At 33.7% G+C, this 26,909-nt stretch overlaps 3 protein-coding genes across 4 annotated transcripts in view; 2 read left to right on the forward strand and 1 right to left on the reverse strand.

The window, feature by feature from the left end:
• LOC132695835 (ephrin-B2) overlaps positions 1-26,909 on the reverse strand; it is a 343,644-nt gene that overhangs the window by 273,325 nt on the left and 43,410 nt on the right. The window lies entirely within an intron of this gene.
• On the forward strand, positions 15,205-17,295 carry LOC132699765 (uncharacterized). Its single transcript, XM_060666687.1, has one exon. It carries the CDS (start codon positions 15,205-15,207, stop codon positions 17,293-17,295), a length of 2,091 nt encoding a protein of 696 aa, XP_060522670.1.
• Positions 17,639-20,866, forward strand: LOC132699841 (uncharacterized). The gene is made up of 3 exons (XM_060666810.1): positions 17,639-18,354; positions 18,679-18,907; positions 18,965-20,866. Exons 1-3 carry the CDS (start codon positions 17,639-17,641, stop codon positions 20,363-20,365), a joined length of 2,346 nt encoding a protein of 781 aa, XP_060522793.1. The 3' UTR covers positions 20,366-20,866.

Consider the following 26,909-nt stretch of genomic DNA (forward strand, 5'->3'; position numbering starts at 1 on the left):
TTTAAACCCGAATCAAGATAATAGCTTATCAACGGGCCGCGAAAGCCTTAACCAATTTATCAAAAACAATCGCAAAAAAATAGAATGGCTAATATAATCTAAACCACAAAGGTAAAGTAACGTAAAGCTTACTTTAAAACAAAAACACAAAACTTTATTGGCAGTTTTTAACAGAAATAAAATTTAATTATACTCTCAATCTTAAATATAAAACTGTTTTTTTTTGTATAATTTATATCTGTTTTAGATGCGTCCTTTTAAAATTTTATATTCGCGATGATTTAACTCGAACAAAAATTGTATTTTAGATTTTTGGTAAGGCGCTATTGGTATATTTTTTATTATTTCATATTTGTCACATTACATTATAATTGATTAGAAATTATATGAGTACAATATCATTAGGGTTGTGGAATTGACCGGTCAATTTTGTTTATGTAAAATTGACCGAAATAATTTTAAAAATACCATGAAACTTTTATTTTTATTATTTATATTGTGGAGTCGATATTATTATTGGGATTCCCGGAATCGCTTAGTATGGTATTCGGGTATAATTTATTATAAAATACACATATTATTATTAAATAATGATAGCTGACACTCTACAATTGCAATATGATATTTAAAACATTTTTTAATTAGTCAATGAAGAAGTGGTCAATTGACCAGTTAAAACACTAAATTTCATAAAATATCATTTTCCAGTTTAAGATTAAACTTGTAACACTTAAACTACCTAAAACTTGATTGATTGATTGATTGTAGCTTGATTTATTTAAAACATCCAAACAAATATTTTATCATAAGTATTTCCAAAAATGTTAAATAATTTATATATATATATATATATATATATATATATATATATATATATATATATATATATATATATATATATATATATATATATATATATATATATATATATATATATATATATATATATATATATATATATATATATATATATATATATATATATATATATATATATATATATATTCTCACGTATTGATTCACGGATGGAAAAATGTGATGACACTATACTCCGGGATATCATCCGTTCGCTCGTTGAACTCCGACTGGAATCCTGCATCCGACTGGAATCCTGCAAATCCTGCATCCGACTGGAATCCTGCAGACGTTTCGCCAAAATCTCACTTGGCATCTTCAATGCTCGCACTTCGAAGTGTTTTCGGATATATATATATATATATATATATATATATATATATATATATATATATATATATATATATATATATATATATATATATATATATATATATATATATATATATATATATATATATATATATATATATTAATTATTTAACATTTTTGGAAATACTTATGATAAAACATTTGTTTGGATGTTTTAAACTTAAGGCCGTCAATTATGAATAAATCAAGCTACAGTGAAGTTTTAGGTAGTTTAAGTGTTACAAGTTTAATCTTAAACTGGAAAATGATATTTTATGAAATTTAGTGTTGGAACTGGTCAATTGACCACTTCTTAATTGACTAAAAAATGTTTTAAATATCATATTGCAATTGTAGAGTGTCAGCTATCATTATTTAATAATAATATGTGTATTTTATAATAAACTATACCCGAATACCATACTAAGCGATTCCGGGAATCTCAATAATAATATCGACTCCACAATATAAATAATAAAAATAAAAGTTTCATGGTATTTTTAAAATTATTTCGGTCAATTTTATATAAACAAAAACTGCGTTTACAACGTACATGGGATATAAAGTACTTCGGGGTATTACGTACATATTTTACTAGTCCGGCCGAAATACTCTTGATTTTTCATCGGATATTACGTACCATATATAACTTCTACTACGGTTATAAAGTGCAATATTTTCACTATTGTTCTGGTCATAAAGTACGAGTCTACGCTAAAACCGGACGTGCGTGTCCGGCCGACAGTTTCCACTTTATTTTTTGAGTTTATGGTTAAAATGGCGGATCGGCCCAAGTCTTTAACTGTAAAAGAAAAGATAGAGATTATCAGAAGTATTGAGAGTGGCATCGGTAAGACCGAAATTGCTAGACAAAAGAAATTGGCCAGGAGATTACAGGATGAGGATTTTTAGTTGTTCTGCAGGTTGGCTCGAACGTTTTAAAGTTCTTCACAACAGAAACGTCACAAAAAAATTCTGATGAAGCAGGGGATGTTAACAAACAAGCTGTGCTGAACTGGTTAGAGGATAAGTAGCCCAGTGTTGCACAAAATTAAGGCTCTGAGGTTATTTTCAATGGTGACAAGACTGGGCTATTTTACAAGATGACTCCAGATTAAATTTAGAGGAGAAAAGTGTTTGGGTGAGAAGCAGTCGAAGTTGACGTACACCGTTTGGGTTTGTGCAAATATGACAGGAAGAGAAAAATGCAAACTTCTTGTTATTGGTAAATATGAGCGACCGAAATGCATGAAAAATGTGAAAAATCTATAATTATTAATAAGGATTGGGATGAAAGACTAATACGTCAGAATACAAAATAGGTCATTTGAAAATAGGAACCTTACAATATCACCATGCTAGACTCCATAAAATTACTTGCACAATGTTGGAATGATGTTAGTTCAACCACTATTTCCAACTGCTTTCGTCATGCAAGTCTGATAAAATCGGAAGATGAATTTCATTCAAACGATGGCTTACCTCTGGTTCAGTGGTTCGGGAAATACAAAAATAACGACGACGATGACTGGGAGGTTCCCCTAAGTAATTTGTTGCGCAACAACGGCCAAGATGTAACCAACATATTATTACTGAAGTTTTACAGCCAAATGATTCTCAAAGCTCTGGTAACGAAAGCGACGATGATGTTCAACAAGACGAAGTACCAAGTTATTCTGAAACGTTTGGTGCCGCTAAAATTGTTACAACTTTTTTAACATCTACTGATGATGTAACTGATCTATTGTTATGCAAGCGTCCTGAAAGGCTGAGAAGCACATCAAGATTATGAAATTTGTATTGAGAAAAAATAAACAAACAAAAATAACGATTTTTTACTCAAAAAGAATAAAGTATGTATGTTGTAAAGTTTATATAGATAGACAAGTTTTTAGTTTAGCTTGTTTAGTTTGTTTCATTTTTTAGTACCTATATTAGTGTTTATTAGTTTTCTATTTTTAATAATATATTTTTTTATAGCGTACTTCCGCTTATAGAGTACTCATTTTCTAGTCCCTAGAGGGTGCACCCTGTATACTATAGTCCGGTGAACAAACTATTAGAGCAGCAATGTGAAAAAACAAGTATCTTCAAAATAATTAATGTGATCATTTAAATTAAAGAACAAGTAGAACTCAACCCATAATAAACAGAACGCCACTGATAGTATAACTAGTAAATTATTGAAATATTGATGAAAAAACATTCCGATTCTTGAAGGCAGAGAGAGCAATCGATGGGTGTCGTTCTAAAAAGTTTTGCCGCATAATAAACGGTCATTCGTTTAAATTTCCCAAAACGGCGATCCTCAAAGTTATGCATTTGCCGTAAACGAAACGCGTCGATTTAAATTTTAATTGTTTTATTAGACTGTCAAGTATAGCGAAAAGGTCGTCGTCGGTGTTCGTACCGCGCAGGAAGTAGGGCTCAAAACGGGAATTGAGTTTAACTCTCGAAGGACCGACCGGCGAATCAACTGCTAAAAGGTTTCGAAACTAGACACGTCAAAAGTGTATAAAGCCCCGAAGCGGGAGCGTGAATTTGTTTTATTATTTAGCGGCAGAATTTAACATGCGGACTTCAGTTTTTGACGAAGGAAATACGCCACTCCTGCATTTCCGTATTTTATGGCGCTGAATGAAAATCATTAATTGAGTAACTTTGCGGCGAGTCAGCGCAGGCTTTACAATATTAAGAGTTTTTGAATATGAAATTATTTATTACGTGCGGCTTTAGTCACTGGGCCAAATTAAAATTTTACCACGATAATTTATATGGGCGTCAATCATGGTTTATATGAAATTAAAATGCATTCTACCTTAATTCGGTTACAGTACGGAACTGGCGAAATTCCTATCACGTTTAACCCTTTAAATGAAAACATTTTTTTCAAAATTTTCAATTGTTGTAAAAATTTCAAAATTTGACTGAAGTGTTCCTGGCATGACTCTACATATTTTCTTTTGAGAGTTCCTCATAATTTCCCCCCTTAATCCTATTACTACCACAATAGTTTTTCTAAAATTAATGTGCTCCATTTTTGAGACATCGACTCAATATTAAAAAAACGGTAAAAAAATACTAGTACAGTGTCATTTTTGGCTTACACAACACTCAGCAGACAAACAATTAATTAAGTGTATTTACTTGTGAAACTACTGCTAGACTTAAACGTAAAATAAGTTTATGGGAAGCTAGCGTTTCAGAGTCTCAAACTTATATTATTGCCTCTTCACGACATCGGCTGTTTTTTGATCATAAACAATTAAACCGTATCATTTTAAACGCAAAATTTATATCCGCCATTTTTCAGTATACAAATTCGTCCCTTTGGCAACCACCAACCTCATGTCCTATGAATTTTTGCATTTTTAAAAGTCCTTTTATTATTATTAGATCTTTTGTTAAAAAGTCCGATATAAGTAAAAAAGAAATATAAAACATCTACTTAACAGCTGCAAATAATAATAAAGAATAAAATTTCGACTAACGAAGCGAACCAATGATTTTTAGAAAAGTTCATTTCTTTGACAAATTGTTCATTTTTGAACTTAGTACTATAATCAAAAAATTACATAAGACGAATTTCATTTAAAGAACATTTTAAAGAGAGACGAATATTGCAGGAATGACATCCTTACAAATTTACACTTAGAGTGTATCTATGTGCAAAGGTAAACTCGCTGAAAAATATATAAAAGAAAAATCGCTGTGCCCATCTTGTTGCAATAATTTATTTAGTGCCGAAAACGAAATCCTTCTGCCAAATGTTAGCAACGCTCTGCGGTAGCAGCCCAATAAAACGTTAATCGGTAAAAGGCCTGCCTGGAGCACGGGAAAATGGTTATTTGAAATTCAATGCCGGTCAAGTCGGGAACAGCGCTCGGGATCGGTCGGGAGTGTAATAGAATCGCCGGCCAGCAGTGAGTGGGATGCATTATAAGCGAAATTAATCAGCTTTTTAACTATTAATCACAGCCAAATTAATCGATCCCACCCCTTACAGCATCTATCGGCGTGTGCTGTTCCCGTTCCACGCTGTACCTGCAAGTGATAACCAATTTCGAACTCGAGAGGTCGACCCAGTGTAGTGCCCGCTGGAATTGCTCACCAAAATGTTTAACTTCTATTATTGATACAAGTTATACATTTATTATTATTATTATTATTATTATTATATTTGTTTGTTAAAAGCAGAAAATTTCACTTAAATATATCTTAAACCAAAAAATTCAAATATGGTATATTTTTCCATTCTGTTCTTTCATTCCGTTTCAATTTAACAGAATGATTATTGATCAATAATGGAACTATTTAATTACTACATTCTAGTATTGTAAATAGAAATGAACAAAAGCGTTAGAGCATGTGATTATATATTAATGTTTCAGGGTTGACTCTAGGATTGAAACTTGAAATGTGGGATACTAATAATCGGACACTCGTACTATAAATAATAAATTTACATAATTAATGTCCTGGAACCGTATTGGGACTATTAATATTTGTATGTTATATATTGATTTTAAAATAGAATACTATAACTCGTTTCATTTCCAGTTCTAACAGTTACAAAGTAATAGTTGAATAGTACAGCATTCTAAAATAATTATAACCTCGGTTAAATTCTCCTCGATAATTGAGTATCAGGCAAAAACTGATCGATTTGTTTATATGACAAACTTTGAGAGCTTGATTTCAAACATTTACTTCTTCCAAATTACAAAAGATAGAAACATGATTCTAACGTTAATGGATAGAGAAAAGTGTAAAAGTGTGAAAGTTCCAATCGGTCGCATTGGCGCTGATGGTTGTTCTCGATTTATTTGCAGGTTGGTGGTCTGTGGTGAAAACAAGAGTCTATTGTTGCAGTTCAATAAGCAAATTTACGAGTGGCATCGAAAAGTCGTAGAAGATGGTTGTCTCTGCAAATGAAAAAGCAAGGGACGTCCTCGCATATCGAACGAGAATGTCGAGAGTATTCGTACGCGTTACGAAAAAAGCCCAAAGAAATCCACATCGCGAGCAAGCAAAAAACTTAACATTCCTCAACCAACGGTATATGGCGAGTTCTAAAACATCGTATGCGCATGAACCCATACAAACTGCAGGTAAGAAATATGAAAAAAGATGATTTGGAAGAAGACAATTTCGTTGAACGATTAATTTTTTCAGATGAATCCATTTTTTCATCTTTCTGGTGAGGTTAATCGCTACAACGTCAGAATTTGGGCAACTAAAAATCCTACTGCAGTTATTGAACATGAATGAGATTCACCAAAGATGAACGTCTTCTGTAACCAAAGTTTATGGGCCCTTCTTAACTAGATATGCATCAAAACTGGTTATTTTCCCAAATTGAAAATGATTCAGATGATTTCATCTTCATGCAAGATCGTGCCGCGCCTCATTTCTCTTTAGACGTTCGACGTTACTTGAATAACACCATTCCAGCACTTTGGATAGGAAGAATTAATGAAGTGAATTCCATAACCAAAGACCAGCTGATTCGTGTAACGCACGGTGCTCATATTGAATGCACATCATAATTGTACACTTTTCTCTATTCATTAACGCTAGAATCATGTGTTTATCTTCTTTTTGAATAACCCTCCATATTGTTAAATAATGATACAGCTAATAAGAAATACGGTTGACAAATATAACGCACTTCCATAATAACTCACCAGTAATTGATCAATAATTGCTAATTAAGATCGTCACGATATTGATTTTAGAATAAACCACGATCAATAATGCAAAAAGGTTGCGGTGCAATTGGTTATCTTGGTGTTTTTTTTTAATAAAAATAAAAATAACTTCAAAATAAATAAGAACTAAAAGTTCAGATTTTCACGAAATTATATATTTTTACATGACAATTGTTTTATCAACACATTTAATAAAGACACGGTGTTGTCGAGACAATTGTCATGTAAAAATATATAATTTTATTTATTGCAATCATCGGCTTATTATTCCAATGTTATCATGGAGCTTTTTGTTTAATGTACGTGCTTAACGTGACGCAAACCTTTATAATAAAAAAGTTTTCTTCTCCTTCTTAATTTTGTTTCAATTATTGTCCTTCAACGTTCATTGTTAGCTTCCTTAAAGTAAATAAAAAATAATAAAGTGCTAAAAGTATCGATATGAGTAAGTATTGATACTTTAGGAGTATTTATTTGGGTAGTCTCGAAAAAAGATTCGAGTACTATCGAAATGAGTAGGTATCGATACTTTAATGGTATCAGAACATCCCTACTAGACATTTAGAGGCCCTGCCTATGCTAAGCTACAGGAACTCGTGAAGTACTACAAAATTTTGATATCTGTTCAATATGCGCATGCGCGAGATTTGAAATTGCATTTTTCTGACGTTCTAGGACCTATAACCAACAACCAACCTGGCCGAAAGCATGTCGTCAATGTTTGGATGCTGAATTTTTACGGCAAAATATGTCGAAATCCCATTAAATTTTCAGGCACAAAAGGAATTAAGTTGTAGAAAGTGTTAAAAAAAATTAGCGACAAGTGCAGAATTTATGCAGAATTACAGCACACAGATCGGCGTCCTTCTGGAAGTATTTTAGCGTTTTGATTCTTTAAGCGCTATAGACACCATACCAGCTAATTTTTCCCGAATTTGTTTGTTTTTATAAACGTACTGGTTTAACCCCCATTGAAAGTGCAAATAAAGTCGAAATCACGAAATGTGACTCTAAAAGTGTAAATATAACTGAGGTACTAGATATCGCAGAGGACACATCTAAGTGGAAAAAAGTTCCACAGGCACCGCATATAAACAGAACGCTCATTCTTTCATCGCAAGTCAAGTAATTACAGAAAGTTTCGCATCTCACATAATTATGAAAAACGTCAATGGATAATTTCTTAAAAACTCTAGGTATTGGAAAATGTAACCAAGGAAATTAAAAACTAGTATAAAACAAGTCAATAAACAATTAGCCCTAAATGTAACAGAATTAAATAACCAAAAAGTACTTCTCCGGAAATGCTAGGGATTTTTTGAAAGTGTAAGCTGACATGAAACATTCTATGTGGCAGATGTCCTATTAAGAAAAAATTTTTTCCAGATGCACACTCGATACTGGTTTTGTAGACAAGATTGTAGTTTATGCCACAACTATGACTTACCTTTAATTATAATAGCATTTTATATAGTGTTTTATTAACTCATTTTGGTTAGTATAAATAAATACATTAATTATTTAATAAGGCCTTTATTGAAAAGAATAAAATACATTGTTGCTTATAAACACAATAAGAAATTACATAAAAATATATGCATGCATATTTACTTTTTATCTTTCAAGGAAATTTTATATTACTTGATTTGAGAGGATCACCACTTTTAAAAATTGCAAAAAAAAAGATGTAAGCAATAAAAAAATGTTCATTTACTATTTTATTATTACATTAAACTATTAATAATTATTAGTAGAATAACTAAAGCAAAATTTCATTAACTGTAAATTCGAAACAAATTTTAAATCAGAAGCACTTTACTTGTTGACAATATGTTACTGTGCCTTAAGTTCTTTTTAAAAACTGATGACCCCTTCTCTATAACTTGTAATGTTGTTTTCACTACCACTGAAGATTAAAGATTTGCTGGTTTCTGCTCTAGTTCCACCTAGTAATGAAATTATTATTTTGACTTGTTGGAAATAAAGCTTAAAAACGCCCCCCTATCAACAAAAATTTCTCTTCTGTTCAAGATGGAAAAATTTCAGTCCCAAATTATGCAGGAAAAACAACAATATTTTAGACTAAAAAAAAAGTTGGTAACATATTACCAACAACATATTTTTGAGTAATGTGAAATTATTTGATACATTTTATCAGTCTGGTCAGAAAAAAAAAGGTACCATTTGGCACTTTAAATATGGGCTGTTAAGTACCATCGGCAGATAGAATGACCAGAAAACAAGTAACCCGATTTACAATTGACCACAATATCTACCTAAAAGACACTGCACTGCTTACTTTATCAAAATTTTACCACCTCTTCTATAGCTTGAAGAAGTGATATGACCCCCACATCTTCTAAAGCCTCCATGGCAGCTCCATTTTTGACAAGCAATGTCATCCATTGTGTCCTTACAATTTCATCTTTTGGTAAAAATAAAATGTAAATTGAATGACACTCACTGGATAAGAAACAGGCATATATGTAAGTCTACAAAAAAAAGGGGGATAGTGAACTTGGATCAGTCCCAAAACTTGTCCAAAAACTTGTACCAAATATTTATTTACACAAGGGAAGTAGGTGATACTTATGAGTTAAGGACATAGCCTACTCTAGAGCTGAGCAAAGGGTGGGAAAATGGTCGGAGACTAACCAATATCTCATGGTCCCAAGTTGTGCATATAATATTTTTGCTACTCAAGTTGTCCCGAATCCAACAAGCATTTGTACAAAATCAGTATTTTTTGTGAGAAGTGGTTCTATTTAATCAGTGTCAAAATGTGTATGTACATACTGCATTTATCACTTACCAATGAAGTACTCCACTCACAAATGAAGTACCCGAAAATTTTGAATAGTTGCGTAGAATTCCTGGTAATTCTCAAAGATTTCCTGTAATGCCTTCAGACCTCCGAAAAATATCCTGCAGATTTATCGTTTAAATTCTTTCTGTTGCAGCTGAACCGATTCTGGTAATTCCCCACTTTCTGTTAATTTCTGTTAATTTTCGACCAACCGATAGGCAATTTTGTTTTCACTCAGTGTGACGATGACAAACGAAAACTTTCCCACATTGAGACTTACAAGGATTTGTAATTATCAAGGAATATTTCTTGTGATTGTTCTAATAAAACTTCAAGCTTAATTGTTTCCTTACATTTCCTGTAATTCTTATACACAAAAACATAATACCTAAACATCTTTCTTATGTAGCTATTTAAGTGTACCTTGCAGTTTGTTAAATCCCTCGGGTTTGTCTGAGATTGTATTGGGTCCTCATATTTGCCACACTTGTAATTTCATGAAGAAGCAAGTATTGAAAGCACCAATTATACAAGTTTGTGAGTCGAAGTCCTATAGAAACCAATTTAAAAATTTTTAAATTAACTTGTACATAAGGCAACACTTACCCGTATATAGGCACATTCTTTTCCTTAGTTTTGACCACAATCACAAGTTTTTCACAAAAACACGAAAAAGGGATGCAAAGAATCACAAAAACCATAAAAGGTAAACAACAATGTCACAGACTGTTATCATTCTCTGGCAATAGGAATTCCTAGCTCGGCATTGCGAATTATATTCTGATTTTCTGACTGATTTTGCGTTTTTATGAAAATTGGTCAGTTTTTTCAGAAAAATTACGGTAATGTGACAACTTAGTTGGCCGGGAAGCATGCGCATACGATCCACGCCTTCTCTACGAGAATATCATAGTCACCTGCGCCGCATCACTTTTTAACGTAGTAAGGCCACTATATTATCTAATAGCTATATGGGTACAACCATGTAGCTATTAGATAATATATGTAATAAAAATTGATGCGCCGCAGAAGGCAGTGATATTTTAATAAAGATAGGAATGATATCCCGCGCATGCATGCATATGTAGTATTCTTGTAATTGTAACTGACGGTTGACAGCTAGAGGAAGAAGAGAACGGATGAAGAATAAGTCACATGTATGGTAAGCGTTCTATTTGATCAAAGACCGGTTGATAAAACAAAACAAACACCACCTCTTAATTCAAAAAGGAGCCAAGTCTGGGAAAATCACTATTTAGAAAGAAAATGGCGTAAATTGTAGATTATCGCTATTTAGAAATAAAATGGCGTAAATTGTAGATTATCATCACATTTTTGGACGCCTGCTGTGCACCAATTGTTATCGTAGTAGGACCACTATATTATCTAATATCTATTTAGGAGTAACCATAAACCTAGAAGATAATATAGTGGCCCTACTACTGTAAAAAGTGATGCGCCACAGGTGGCTATGATATTCTCCTAGATAAGGTGTACCTGAGTTGCCACATAGCCGTAACTTTACTGAAAAAATGGACAAATTTTCATAAGAACGCAAAATTAACTTGATTCAGCTTTTTCCTTAAACATTGCATTGGGCTAATTCATCCCTAAGTTATTCAATCCATATGGCTAACAGGATAATTCAAATTCGATCTCCACCATGGGCCTCGCAAACTATAAAAGATACGGGGATCAATAAACTGAGGTAAATTTCCTGATTTTACTGTCTAACATTCTGCAGCAAAATTCTCGAATAGTTCAGAAAATATTCGAAAAAATAGAAACAAAAACAGAAGATTTATTAAATGTATTTATTTATTCAACCAGTGTTGTTTGACAAGGCAGGTTGAAACCAAAAGCAGCAAGTAACGTGACTCAATGTAAGTTCGGCCATTGCGGGATTTTAGGAAGTAGTCAGTAGAGAAGAGTATTGATTGGTCCCAGTTTGAGAGTTGTAATATTCTGCGTTTTAATTATGGGAATAACCCCACGCATTTGTAGTGGCAGATAAAAATCATATGAGTGTTACGCTGGAATGCAAATGGCTCGGTAAAAAATATCAAAACTAAAAAACTTTGTTTGGACATTTCTGTTCAAAAAGTCTTGGTCACCCAGGTATTAATGTTACACATTACTTAAAGATTGAATATTATTGATTTTAAGGTCTGATTTAACAAAAAAACACATCAGTATTAAAACAGCGTAGGAATTACAATAAAATTAACCCAGGAATAACAATATATATCACCTTTGTTGGCTTTAATTTTATTAATTTTTTTCTTTAATAAACATTACTTGACAGCTCTATCAAAACTCAATTTATTTTTGTAGATTGTAATTGACGGAGTGCCAAACCCAATCGCGCATCCTTTTAAATAAAAAAAAACCTTTTGAAAACAAGACGGCGACTACGAAAATCATCGGTAGACATTAATCACTGTCCCTAATGATAGTCCAGATGTGTACATGTGTACATTTATTATTCACGATTCTGCCGTTTGACATTTCCTATCGAGATTCCAATACTCAATTCAAACTAAATGAAGCAAAATGTATTCGTTTTTAAGCAGACCCTCCATAAATGCTATTAAAACTCTTTTCAGGCAAGATACCCTTAAATGTAGGTTCCAGATGCAAAGGCTAATAGTAAGGTGTTTTGCAGTAAAGACACTCCTTCAAAATTCTAAAATAAAACTAAAATTAAATAATGGACATTTATTCCAAACTAGATTAAAATCAACAGCGAAATTGTTTTAACGTAACTAACAATAAGGGATCGTGGATAGGTTGAAGAGAAGATGGACGACGGACATAGAGATAGAGATGGCGATATACCATTTAAGTGTGCGTATGTGTTAAATGTATCTGACCACCGGTGATAAACTGATAAAAATCCTTTTCGCTCGACGCGACTTCTAATAAAGAGAAAATTATGGAGATCAATAGCGAGAAGTAGATTATGGCGAACGCGTAATGGATTTCGCATGCAAAAGAGGAAACTGTGAAGCTGTAAATGCGATTCTCTTTCCAATAAGGGATCGACGTATCAAGATTCCTCTTTGTTTATTCATAAAGTGGCTCGCCTTGGTTAGGACGTTATGGAATGGTAGAAATGCTGCGTAGGGAATATTAAACGGAACGAGGCCATTCCCCACTTCTGCTTCAACGAAATCATTGCCGCTTTCATAATCGAACACCAAATTTATTTATGAAGGGATATTAATATCCATTTTTTTTGTTTAGGCTGAAAATATTTCTATACTAAACATGGTGGCATACTAAGATAGGTACGACCATTTTGTAAACGTTTTTACATTCCAATCCATAGGTGAAACGCTTGCATTTAGTGAGATCAGGAAACTAACACAAACAGAAAAAGTACTAGGAGAAATAACATATAGAGCATAGATGCCAGGTGCTTTTTACAAAACGAATTTATTTTGAAAAAAGCCTTAAAAGCCTAATTTTGTCGGTAAAATACGTCTTAATAAGGTGAATCATAATTATCGTTTAGTTTATATTTCTCTCCCTTACCTTAGAAAAAAAAATGCTCAGAATGAAAGGCAATACAAAAGTTACTCAGAATTTTCCACAAAACCAGACAACGTACTAATACATATACATTTATTTAATTTAAACTTTCAATGTTGTCTGTTTTAAGTTAAATTATCAACGCCTAAATATTTTAAAAAATTGAAACAAAAACTGTTAGTTCCCCACTTTATAAAACTATGCAATATAAAACAAAACAATATAAAATTCAAACAAAATCGTCTGAAAAATGCTTGATATATTAATAAAAATAAGTCGTCTGACAACTGCTTAGATACAATGTGATTTACTAGAGTCGTTTTTTTATTAACACACATTCTATCGCCAAACTAGTGATAAGGCAACTGCTTCAATAGGGTTTGCTTATGTTGACTGCAGATTTCTAAGCGTTTAATAATAAAGAAACTTATTTGTTTCAATTTACTTTAACAAAAATCAACATGAAATAAAAAAAAACAAAGTTAACAACAACGATTTATCGGAAAATGATATGAAGACTGATAATTGAGGGGACAATAACAATAGGAAAAATATGCACGTATGACACTCTACAACTCGAAATGTGGATTAAAAAAAAATAGGATCTTAAATTCAGAAAATCACAATTAAAAGCAAAAATTTTTGCTCACGGGCATTTATGGTGACTTGTCGAGATTTTCGTTCTTATATGAGTATCTAGATTGTGAAAATTCGACTAGACTACTATTCAGTCAGTATGAGTTTTTCCGTTTCTTTTTCAAATTGCTTAAAAAATAAATCGGGAGTCTAGTGGGCATTATACCTGTTTGTAATAACGTATTTTTTGTTTATCATTGTTTAATAAATTCCAAACAGCGGTAACAACAAAGATTTAAAAAAAAAATGTGATTAATATATCCATCACCATCAGTCAATATATTGGTTTATCAACTTGCGGAAAGTTATTGATGCCGAGGAAAAGATATAATAGATACAACAAAGAATCGCAGCCGATAAGTTTAAAAATACATAATTAAGTAATTAAGTTAAACATATTTAGTTTTGATTAGTTAGTACAATTAAATTCATAGAAAAAAAAGTAGAGAAAATATTACCACACTGTTCAGTTTTGGTTATTTATTTTGTATATTGACACTAAATATTAATTCATTACCTGGGTTTTCTATATATTGATTTCTTTATGATTCGGGGTTAATCGAATACATTTATCAATTTTTATTTAATTTAATTTTTTATATACTTTATGGTAAAAAACGCGTGTCATTTCACCGCGATAATATGAGCCCTCGGGTTTTGTTTGGCCGAATTACCGCGCATAGTTTTCGCGTGTTTGCGATTGGTAACCCCCACTACATTGCTGCAATGGACATGGTGTGGAGAAAGAAAATCCGAGAGGTCTCGGGGGTCTTACACTAGAGTGCATATAAGGTAGGCCGTTTATTTTATAATTCGAGGGTTTATCCGTAGTTTTGTTTTGTTTGTGATCAAATTTTAAATTAAGAATTTATTTCGATGAACTTGTATTCCACACGCGGCTTCTAAAAGGAAGTCTAGGAAACATTGAGTTTCTTACATATATATGGTCTTCGAGCCCGGATTTTTAAAGAATCAGTAATTCAAAAATAAAATTATTTTGTCTTTTCTAAATTCATTTTCTAATACTAAATTGGTAAAAATAATTTTGATTTCATTCACTATAAAGGCGTTTAAATAAGACGACCTTGAATAAATTTGACGAAGTATCGGAAAACAGGTAAAGAATTTAAATCGTTTAGAGTTTTTTGCGGTCTTGATTTTGTGTACGATATTTTGATTGTTTTTTGTTATCAATTGTGGTTTTGGTGGATTTTACGAGGTTGTTCGCATATTTTAATATAATTGAATTTAATTTCTTCTTTCTTGCCATTTTTTTATGATATAGAAAATTTCTAAAAATATTTTTAAACCATGGCAGATTCAAAAGTAAATAGAAGAAGCGTTTTTATACAAAGATTGAAAGAAATCTACGATTTAGCTACTGCTGCTACACAGAACCCAGCTAAAATTAATGATTTTAAAATACGATATTCGGCGTTAGAATCAACATATAATGAGTTTGATAGGTTGCATTTGGACATAATTTCTGATAAAAGAGTAACGGATGTAATGCTTGAGCAGCAGGAGCTAATTCGAGCGGAAGTTGATGATCAATACTTTTCAATTAAAAGCATTTATAGTGAACTTTGTATAAAATCTGAAATATCCATGATGGTACCACCTTCGCCACCAGGCCAGAGCCATAATTTGCCGCCTTACCTAAATTTTAATCTTCCCCGTTTAGATATACCTGTTTTCTCAGGCAATTTAAAACAGTGGCCGACATTTTTTGATTTATACAGGAGTTCGGTGCATAATATGAACTTTTCCGCTTCACAAAAATTTCAATTACTGCTTACTCTCGTAACCGGAGAACCGCTCAGTTTATTGAGAAATATTCCTATAACTGATGACAATTACGCAGTAGCCTACGATACTTTAATAAAAAGATACGACAATAAACGGCTTTTATCGACTCATTACTTCAATGAAATAATGAACATTTCCAAAATTTCAAATCCATCGAATCAAGCACTGCGTAATGTTGTTGATAAGTTTTGTGAAAATGTGGAGGCATTAAAATTATTGAACTTTCCTACTGCGGAATGGGATTTTTTGCTTTTTAATTTACTCTTAATGAACATCGATTCTGATACCTTACAGCGATTTGAAATGGAGCACGCAAAATTTGATATACCCACTTTTGCGCAGTTGAAATTATTTCTGAATAACAGGTGTAAGGTTTTAGATACGTTGACCTATACTCAGGAAGAAAATAAATCAAAAAATGCCGGAACCATTTATAATAGTAAGTCTTTTGCCAGTAACCGTCAACATAAGTCAGGTTCTAGGAATAATGGTGATCACTCCAAAGCATTTTTTACTAATACTCCTTCTAATAACGTTCCTACATTGAATTGTGGTATCTGTAGGACCCAGCATTCCATTATAAACTGCTCCGTCTTTTTAAGTAAGACTCCTCATGAGCGCTATTTACTAGTTAAACGCAACCGTTTGTGTGTGAATTGTTTGAGTTCGTTTCACAAATTTTCGAAATGCAGTTCTAATAAGACCTGTTCTTCTTGTACGAAACGCCATCATTCTTTACTACATTTCGAGTCGGCACATGGTAATGAACGTAGTCCACCTAATGACGATGTTTTGCCCAGTGCTAATGACTCTTCCGTAGATCAACCACATTGTGGCACCACTTCCATAAATTCTAATAGTGCATTTACGCTCCTTGCGACTGCAAAAGTGGATTTTCTGGACAGCCAAGGTTATTCCCACACAGTTAGAGTACTACTGGACAGCGGAAGCCAAGGCAATTTTATATCCGAAAGATGCTTTAAGAAATTAGGACTTTCCCGCTCTCGTTTGAACATTCCAATTAATGGGTTAGGTAATATGACATCTGTATCGTCGAATGGTGTTACTTGTTGTACGGTCCGCCCGGTGGGTAAGAACACACCTTCTTTTCCCATAGAATGTATCGTTTTACCGCAGATTTGCTCTTACATGCCTTCTGTATCTTTCAGTCGCGAGAACTGGTCACATTTGGAGAATTTAGTCGTTTCTGATGACACCTACAATACTCCTGGACCTATAGATGCTCTCTTCGGGTGCGAGTTATTCCCTTTAATTTTGTTGCCTGAGAAGGTGTGCGGTAAAGAGTTGGAACCTGTCGCATTCAATACATTATTTGGCTGGGTAGTGATGGGTAAAATTGATCGTATAAAAAGCAAGTCCTCATATTCCTGTTGCACACTATTGGAAGAAAACCGGGATATTAATAAAACTCTTCAAATGTTTTGGGAAATGGAGGAAGTTCCAAGTAGCAAGACTTCATTAACCCTTGACGATCCCACTGAAATTTCTTTTAACGAGACTCATTCTCGAACTCCTGAAGGACGTTTTATCGTTACTCTACCGTTTTCCAGTTTTCTGACTCACGCTCCATAGCCCTAAAAAGGTTTTATAGCTTAGAGCGCCGTTTTCTTAAGGATCCTCCATTATTTGAGATATATTCCAAATTTATGAAGGAATACTTAGAGCTGGATCATATGGAACCCGTGTCTGCTCCTGTCTCTGACGTTGCCCAGCGCCACTTCTACATCCCTCACCATGGGGTTACTAATTCGAATAGTACGACTACTGCATTGCGCGTAGTCTTTGACGCATCTTGCAGTCCGCGGGATCGATCGTTGAATGACACTTTGTTGATTGGTCCCAAACTACAAAATAAATTGTAAGTATTCTGTTAAGTTTTCGAAGGTTTCCTGTAGCATTTACTGCCGATATCAAAATGATGTATCGACAAATACTTGTTAATGACAGCCACCAAGACTACCAACGTATTTTATGGAGATTCTCCCCTCGAGAACCTGTTCAAGATTTTCGCCGAAAAACCGTAACCTACGGATTAAATTCAGCTCCTTTCCTTGCTCTGAGATGTCTTTTACAATTAGCCACCGAGGGTAGAGATAGATTTCCTAGGGCCGCAGCAATTTTAGCGTCCCAAGTGTATGTTGATGATATATGTGTATCTTGTAAATCTTTAGAGGATGCTGTGGATATCAAACAACAACTTATTGCTCTATTGGATGAGGGTTGTTTTTTCCTTAGAAAATGGTCTAGCAATTGTGTTGACTTCTTATCTACTATACCTTCAGATATTCTACAGAAACCTCTCGCACTTGACACTAAATCCGATCCTTACTTGAAGGTTTTGGGTCTCAGATGGTCTCCAGAGAAGGATATCTTCTCATACGACATACAATTTCTCAACTCGACATGTACTAAGAGATCTATACTTTCTGAAATCTCCAGAATTTTTGATCCAATTGGATTACTTTGTCCCATAACTCTATTAGTTAAGCAGCTAATGCAATCTTTATGGGCGAGAGGTATCGACTGGGACAGTGAAGTGCCCGCAGATATTGCCCAAAGGTGGACCGACTACAAAAATGAATTGCCAAGTCTGTCAGCATTAGAAATACCCCGTTATTGTTTTATTTCAAAGTATGTTAGTTTAGAATTCCATGCTTTTGGGGATGCTTCAGAGCTAGGTTATGGAAGTTGTATCTATTCTCGCCTCGTATCTCCAGATGGCCAAATTTCTACTTATCTCCTCTATGCTAAGAGTAAAGTATCTCCATTGAAGAGATTGAGTCTTCCTAAATTGGAATTAAGTGCTGCATTAATGGCTTCCAAATTGCTTAAATATGCCTTAAATGTCTACAACATTCCCGACGTACAAAATATTTATGCTTGGTCTGACTCGACTATAGTCCTAGGTTGGATAAGGTCACCGCCCTGTCGTTGGCGCACTTTCGTCTCAAACAGGGTGAGTCAGATTCAAGACAATGTAGCACCTGAACGTTGGTTTCACATCAAATCAGAAGACAATCCAGCTGACCTTGCGAGTCGCCCTGTCCTTCCGTCTGATTTAGTTGACTGTCCCTTATGGTGGGCGGGACCAGCTTGGTTGTCGCGTCCCTCCGAAGAGTGGCCCAAACACGAACTTGGTGAATTGGACGAACCACTACCAGAAGAAAGAGCGACCATTCTCACGGTAATAAAAGGCTATAATCCTGTTGGTGATATTTTGAATAGGTATTCATGCTTACAGAAAATACTTCGCCTTATTACTTATTGGCGTCATTTTCTTGGCATTCGTTTTAAAGTGGTTTCAGTGGTTAAAAGGGGTCCTTTCACGGAGTACGAGTTATTTCAGAGTCTTCTCCGCATTGTGAAGCAAGTACAAGCAGAAGCCTTTTATGAAGACATTTCCAATCTTTCGAACAAGAGTGTTTGTTCCAAGCCGTTAAGAAAGCTTGCTCCTTTCATCGATGAACAAGGACTTCTCAGGGTAGGCGGACGCCTTACGCACTCTCAACTTGATTACGATCAAAAGCATCCCGTTTTGCTTCCCAACAAACATAGGTTGACTGATCTTATAATAGAGGATTTTCATAAAAGATACCTTCACTGTGGACAGCAGGCCTTGCGCTATTTTATATCTCAACGGTTTTGGATTTTGGGTGCTATAAAACGTATTGTCCATAAGTGTTTCCGCTGCTTTCGAACACATCCTCAGGTAATAGAACCAAAAATGGGCGATTTGCCTAGTTTCCGCATTACCCAAGCCAAGCCCTTTCAATGTACTTCTTTGGATTTCGGTGGCCCTTTTCAGATACTGATGTCAAGACATAGAGGTTGCCGTACTCAAAAGGCTTATCTATCTCTCTTTGTGTGTTGTTCTACAAAGTGCCTGCATTTGGAACTGGTATCAGACCTATCCACTTCTGCCTTTCTTGCGTCATTGCGTCGCTTCATCAGTCGACGTGGTAGATGCTCCAAACTGCACAGTGATAACGGTACCAACTACGTTGGTGCAGCTCGATACTTAGCAGATTGCATGGCTAACGCAGCCGCTGAGGAATTAATCGAGTGGCAATTTTTCCCTCCTTCAGCGCCTCACTTTGGTGGGTTACACGAAGCTGGCATTAAAAGCGTCAAAACCCACATTACTAAAATCATAGGGGAACAATTACTTACCTATGAAGAATTTTACACAGTTCTCACTCAAGTTGAGGCCGTACTCAACTCTAGACCACTTTGCGCTATGAGTAGTGATCCCAACGATCTATCCAGTTTAACACCAGGTCATTTTCTCTCCTTAGCTCTATCAGCTATTCCCGATCACGACCTCACTTGTGTTCCTATGAATAGACTTGATAGGTGGCAGTTACTGACCAAAATGCATCAATCATTTTGGAAAAGATGGCATATGGAATATCTTCATTCTTTACAACAGAGAGCTAAATGGGATAAAGATACCACTCTTATCACGCCGGGTACTCTAGTTGTACTGAAGGAGGATAATTTACCTCCCCTCCAGTGGAGACTGGGACGGATTGATTCCATTCACCCTGGTGCTGACGGTGTTCCACGAGTAGTCACTGTCAGAACCCAAACCGGTTTAATCAAACGACCGGTTATTAAGGTATGTCCTCTGCCGGCCAATTAATCACAATTGATAAACTTTAATATTAGCATATTTTGTTTATTTTCTTTTTTTTTTTTGTTGTTTTTTGAAATACCGTTGTATTTGGTGGGCGGTATGTTCAGTTTTGGTTATTTATTTTGTATATTGACACTAAATATTAATTCATTACCTGGGTTTTCTATATATTGATTTCTTTATGATTCGGGGTTAATCGAATACATTTATCAATTTTTATTTAATTTAATTTTTTATATACTTTATGGTAAAAAACGCGTGTCATTTCACCGCGATAATATGAGCCCTCGGGTTTTGTTTGGCCGAATTACCGCGCATAGTTTTCGCGTGTTTGCGATTGGTAACCCCCACTACATTGCTGCAATGGACATGGTGTGGAGAAAGAAAATCCGAGAGGTCTCGGGGGTCTTACACTAGAGTGCACATAAGGTAGGCCGTTTATTTTATAATTCGAGGGTTTATCCGTAGTTTTGTTTTGTTTGTGATCAAATTTTAAATTAAGAATTTATTTCGATGAACTTGTATTCCACACGCGGCTTCTAAAAGGAAGTCTAGGAAACATTGAGTTTCTTACACACACCTTAGACGCAATCTATAAATAACGTAAAAATAGCTATTGGATCACGTACTGGAACTTTTTTAGATTAATTTGTTTATTATTTAAAGACGAAGAATTTAACTAACGGAAAGTGCTTAAAACTCGATATTATAGAAATGCATTATGATTTCATAAAGATTTCACGGATCTCGCAGATAACAAAGATTCACACATACGTGATTTACCCCTAGGGTACCATTATTATTATCGCACCAATATCGAATTAACCAGGCGCAATCTCGGGCAAATAAAAGTCGTTATTTATTGAATTCGACGTCGACTTAACCGGTAAAGAAAATTTCCATTAAGAGTTTGAAATTAAATTTTACGCAAAATGTCGCGAACCATTTGTCGTATAAATTAAAAACCTAATCCGGTTCTGGCTCGAAGCTAAGCAGCCATCAGGACTGAAAGAAAAACCTCTTCAAGAATAGACGCCGCCGCCGCTCCGATGAGGGAGCTTTTTCTCCGAGGCGAATCTCAAGGAGACGAGAAGATGGATTTCCGATGACAACGTTTTTGGAGAAAACTTTTCGTAACAACACTTCGGCGGGAAGGAGTTTTATAGTGACGTGGGACCATTAGACGGAACCGACAGCGAGGTGTTTTGTTTAAAGGGGTTGTTGCCAGAGAAAATACGGCGTACAAATCGGGCAAAGTATTTTCAAGCCGTATATGGAACGAGAAGTTCGATATATTAATTTTCTTATTAATATTTCTTTATTACCTATTATAATTAAAAAATGTTTTTTTTTTTTGATAACATACCGAATTTTCAGATATACTATTTAAAACATTATGATTGTATTTATCAAAATAAATAAGAACTTTTCGTGGCTTTATGTAAAATATCAAAATTGTCATCAAAAATGTGTTTTTTTGTGTTTAAGTGTGTAGCATAATTAGAATCTAGACTATTGTTTTTAAACGCTCTTTTTTGTTCGTTAATGCATTTCTTGAAGAATTTACCTGTTTGTCCAATATAAATTTTAGGACAAGATCCGCATTTCAACCTGTAGACACCTGATTTTTGAGATTTTGGACATTTCGTTTTATTGTTTTTTAAAAATTTTGCTATTGTGTTGTTAGTTCTGAAAGCTATTTTTAAACCACATTTTGACAAATGTTTTGAAACTTTCGCTGGGTTCTACTATGTAAGTAATTGTTTTAAATTGTTTCTGTTCTGTATTAGGTTTCGGATAAAAGAGTTTACTGCAGTAGTAGTAGCAGGTAGTTTGTAAACATTACATTTGATAAAGACACGGTGTTGTCGGAACAATTGTCATGTAAAAATATATAATTTCGTGAAAATCTGAACTTTTAGTTCTTATTTATTTTGATTTTACATCACTTACAGAATTATATAAAAATTCTCAAAAAATAAGCTTTGGATTTATTAAGAATAATAACAAACTCTCCAAAGCTTTTTTGCAGTCGAAAAATAAACAACTTGTGATCATTTTTGAGTAGAAGTCAGCAAAGTCGCTTCTAGCATCGCTCTTGTTGCGAATTGTCGGACGCATGAGCAAAAGACACTGCAATTGCGTTTCATTTTTATATTGACTTAAATGGCTTACCCCGGGGCTTAAAATATCTACGGTAACGGTTAAGTTGAAGATTGTGGCATTTATTTTTGCTGAATTTAACTATGATATCCCTTAGCTTACCAGAAATAGAAATGAAAAGAAAAAGTTATTTTTTGACATACGAAAATTTCCATATTCCTTTCTTATAAAATTCTTATTTCTAACCTAAAATAGGATATAAAAATTTTTGTAGCTAATATAGATTTTATATTCGAGGCGCACATTCATCATCAAACAATCAAATTACACTAAGCAATTTTTAAACTTTTAATTGGAAAACTACCTTAATTGGCCATTTTTCGGTGACGCTGGTACCTGAAAAATGTGATAGAACTTTCGAAATTTAAATGAAACACCAAAAAAATTGGCTGTTCAAGTTGTTCAAAATGTGGAAGCGTCCCACACCAATATTTTAAAATTTTTGGAATAAACAATAAAAAGTTTTGCGTGCTTTCAATGGCGTTCGTAATTTGCGCAGTTGAAGTGAAAAATAAAGAAGTGGTCCATGTTATTTACTATATTCAGTGCGGTTCTTTTGGTTATTTTGTTTCTCTTTTCATTTATCGGTGGTAAACCACACAGGGCGTTAAAATAGAAGGGTTAAGCGACTTGACTTGATAACTTGATAAACTGAAAACCCACATTTTGAAAGATACGTTTTAAAGAACTTCACATTTTTTTTTTATTCGGTAACTAATCCAACATTTATTCAAACAAAACTTTCTTAAGCAGCTACTTTGGAGGTTAGAGCTCTGTAAAAATAAAATTTTAAATTCAAAAGATTACCGATATTTTCTGAAACATTCTAGTTACAAGATAAGAGAAATATCCTTTCTATAGGAGATAGACAAACACGGAGTCATGGAAAAGTACTTGAAAATCCCTTTCCAAAAATATAGTACACTTAATATTTGAACAAGTAGGTTTTGGACGGAGCTGCCATAATACCGGAAACTGCGCACTGGGTTAGTAGTTTCGGTTAGTTTTCAAGTAAATGGGATATTGTAGTTTGTTTTAACAAAGTCGAAAAGAATACAGAGAAAGCAAGCAATGTGTATTATAACATTTTCAGAAGATTGCGAAGCAATCTAAATAATATCAATCAGATTCAGAATTGGCCAAAAAGCTATACATAAACTTGCGATAAGGATTTTACAAGTCGCTAAAAATAATTTTACAACGTAAATATGAAAGATCATAACAAAACTAAGAAGAACTAAGGTTAGGTGAATTAGAAAAAAAACACGTACATGCCACACAGCACCAGAAAATTGCAAATTGCAAGTGGTTCTTACAAAAATGCAACTTTCCCGTTGATTCTCAAAATTTAATTAAAAACGTTAAACCAAAATCTAGCGTCTTTACGACCAAAATCACAATTTGCCCACGCATTTGCCTTCTACACTCAGAGAAAAAGCGTTTTAAAATGCATAAGGAATCATCTTGTAATAAGTTAACTCTTTGCTACAATTTAACTAATATTTTGACTTTGATTTGTTTATAAATTATTACATTAGTCACTTTAAAACATAAATGATTTTCTTATTTCCTATATTTAATGTATTGCATATTTGTTTTAAACGCCATTACATTCAAAACAACTTATTACTTGCTTATTACAAAATGACGTTTTTCTGTTCTCTTCTAATAATAAGATGACTGCATTAATCAAACTCATATTTGAAGGGCGATCAGTTTTTACTTCTAAAAGATTTCTTAAACATTTTAAAAAGAAAATAGGGTCTGCTGTTATGTGACTTTTAACAGCCAATAGGATAGGGACACATACGCTATTAGCGTCTGCGCGGTCCTTCATCTTTTCAGAGTAGTTAGTAGTTTTTAAATTGCTGGAAGTAAACAAGCAAGCAATGTATATCTAGCATATATTCTTAATAAAATATATTTTATTACCTAAACCTAAGTAAAGTCGTCGGAGAGTATGAGGAGACCCTGAGAAAGATATGCCCCAGGTTGTATTCAAGAAACACTTGCGTATGGTGGTGGTTCGGTTCTGGTTAGGGCACACACAGAGTTGGTCTTCATACAGAATGGCTCTCTAATAGCTCACATTTCGAAAATCATGGATGATCACTGAGCGAAGATGGCATTTTCATGAACAATAACGCTAGACCCCACACCGCCAGAATTGTCAGTCAATATCTGGATGAGCAGGGAATGAGGCGTTTGATTGGCCAGCACTCAGTTCAGACATGAATCCCATCGTGTGGGATGAGATGGGACGACATATTCGAAGAAGCGTTCAAGAGCTGACAGAGTTGCTAATGCAGGAATGGAACAACATCGACTTAATTCAAAGCATGCCTCGGTAATTACAAGCACAAAAACACAAAAACAAGTCATTAATTTTCAGGTTTTCTCCAATATTCTAATTGTTAGTCATTACCAATAGTTACAAATAAAAAATCACTATCTATAATAGGGATTTTCTGCTTTCCTGTTGAAAATCAACAAGATTTTCCGATTAAATGTTGAATTCAGTTATAAAAATAGAGTTGGATAGAAAATTTACCACTTATAGATAATTTACCACCTACTAGATCGACGATTCAGTGATAAACTTTTTCTCCCAAAAAAAATTGTAATTTGAGTGCCCTAATTTTTTTGCTGGTCAGTGTATTAACTCAAAGTAGGGCAAATTTGATTCCAATAAAAATATTGTATTTTGTTTCGTGTTTGTTACATTAATGTTGCATTTGAGTAAAACTAAAAAATAGGAATTTTTAGTCTAACGACAGCGATACAATTTATATGACCTCTTTGTTTTAAATCTATAACATGTTTAAATTGTTATTTTAACAATCTAAAAAAATATTTTGTGATGCTTATTTTTAATACCTGTTAATTATAATTTGAATGGTGTTCTTTTCAATCCAAATGCAGACAATACTTTTCTTTTAATAGGAATTAGCACTACAAATTATTATACACATGTTAGTTTAAAGAAGACATTATAAAATAATATAGCGCCTTCTTGATTTACTAAAAAGAAACAATGAAGCAAAATTATATCTAATTTTTATCAAATCGTTAGCGTTTTTCTTTTTAATTTTACAACGTTTAGTCTCCGAGTGTATATTACCGTGGCATAGTGGCGCGTTTTTCACGAAAACTTGTACAAAATATCAATTAAGCTATATTTTTGGAAAGGTAATGTTAAGTTTTTTTTCAATGAAAAATCGATTTTTGGTTGATAACGAATAAAATATTAGTTTTCAAAAATATAAACACGAAGCATTTTATAACAAAAAGGTTGGAGCGATTATTTAAAAATGCACATGTTCGAAAAACTCTGGAAAAGAAGCAAATATCCATGTGCGGTTTTAACTATTATGTACACGTACAATCGTTATCTTCTATTTCCTTTATTTCCTTATAAAATTGTCCAATTTCGCCCACCCTGTGCATGGGACTGAGACAATATCGGATTACTTTTTAAAAGCAATTTATCTTTAGTAAAAGTTTTAATAAAGTACAACGTAGACGAATGAGCCAAAAGGGGCTTAAAAAGGCCTTCTAGCTGATTATCATAGTACACTTTTTATTTTATCTTTCAAACGTGCCTATATTTGAGCATTACACGTCGAACTGATGCGACGGAAACGGTTTATTAGTAAAGCAGGCGCGTACAAATTGCTGCCGCGATAATTAACTTTCGATCAATATACCTGTATCTCTCGTAAAGGACTTTCCGACGATGCAACCAGACACTAAAAGTGTTATGTATGTGTATCAAGTGCCCGAGTTATCAGGTTAACTCAAGGAGACCACCCTGGGCAATTCATTTTACCGACCGCGGCTAAGCACAAAGAGAATCGATGAGTGTCTAAGCGACGAACTAAAATCATAATAAGGGATGAACTCCAATAAATTTTCGAATAATCGGGCGGATTGTGGTATTGTAAATTATTGATCAAAATTTTGGAGGAAGAGGTTAGAAACGACTTACGTGTGTCTTTTGACAAGAAAAGAAACATAGATAAAAAAAAATGAAATTATGAAAATTTGTCAGAATATCTTTAGCCTCGATAATTTATTTAACTTATGACTCATTTTAAATGGAAATACCAATAAAACAAACTTTCTTCCTAACTTATGCACTAGCATTTTTCTAATTTTGATCAACCAAAATTTCAGATTATTTTAGAACCTCGGGAGTTATTGACGTCAGTACTATTTCAAAACTGTGTAAAATGCGTCACTAGTAAAGTAAATTTAACTATACATCTACTTCTTCGCTTTCTCTGGCATTGATTCCAGTTTGATATAAATAGAAACAATTTTATAAAACTTGTTATAAAATTTTTGGATTCCTCTTGCGTCGGTTTTTATTGAGTCGAACAAACCG

This window comes from Cylas formicarius, unplaced genomic scaffold, assembly GCF_029955315.1.
Source record: "Cylas formicarius isolate icCylForm1 unplaced genomic scaffold, icCylForm1.1 PGA_scaffold_10__41_contigs__length_53128322, whole genome shotgun sequence".
In the NCBI taxonomy this organism is placed as follows: domain Eukaryota; kingdom Metazoa; phylum Arthropoda; class Insecta; order Coleoptera; family Brentidae; genus Cylas; species Cylas formicarius.

Coding starts and splice junctions, on each gene's coding strand:
- LOC132699765 (XM_060666687.1), top strand. CDS start 15,205: ATGGCAGATTCAAAAGTAAATAGAAGAAGCGTTTTTATACAAAGATTG.
- LOC132699841 (XM_060666810.1), top strand. CDS start 17,639: ATGATGTATCGACAAATACTTGTTAATGACAGCCACCAAGACTACCAA. Junction 18,355..18,678: donor CGTTATTGTTTTATTTCAAA/GTATGTTAGTTT, acceptor CGTCTCAAACAG/GGTGAGTCAGATTCAAGACA. Junction 18,908..18,964: donor AAAGAGCGACCATTCTCACG/GTAATAAAAGGC, acceptor TCATGCTTACAG/AAAATACTTCGCCTTATTAC.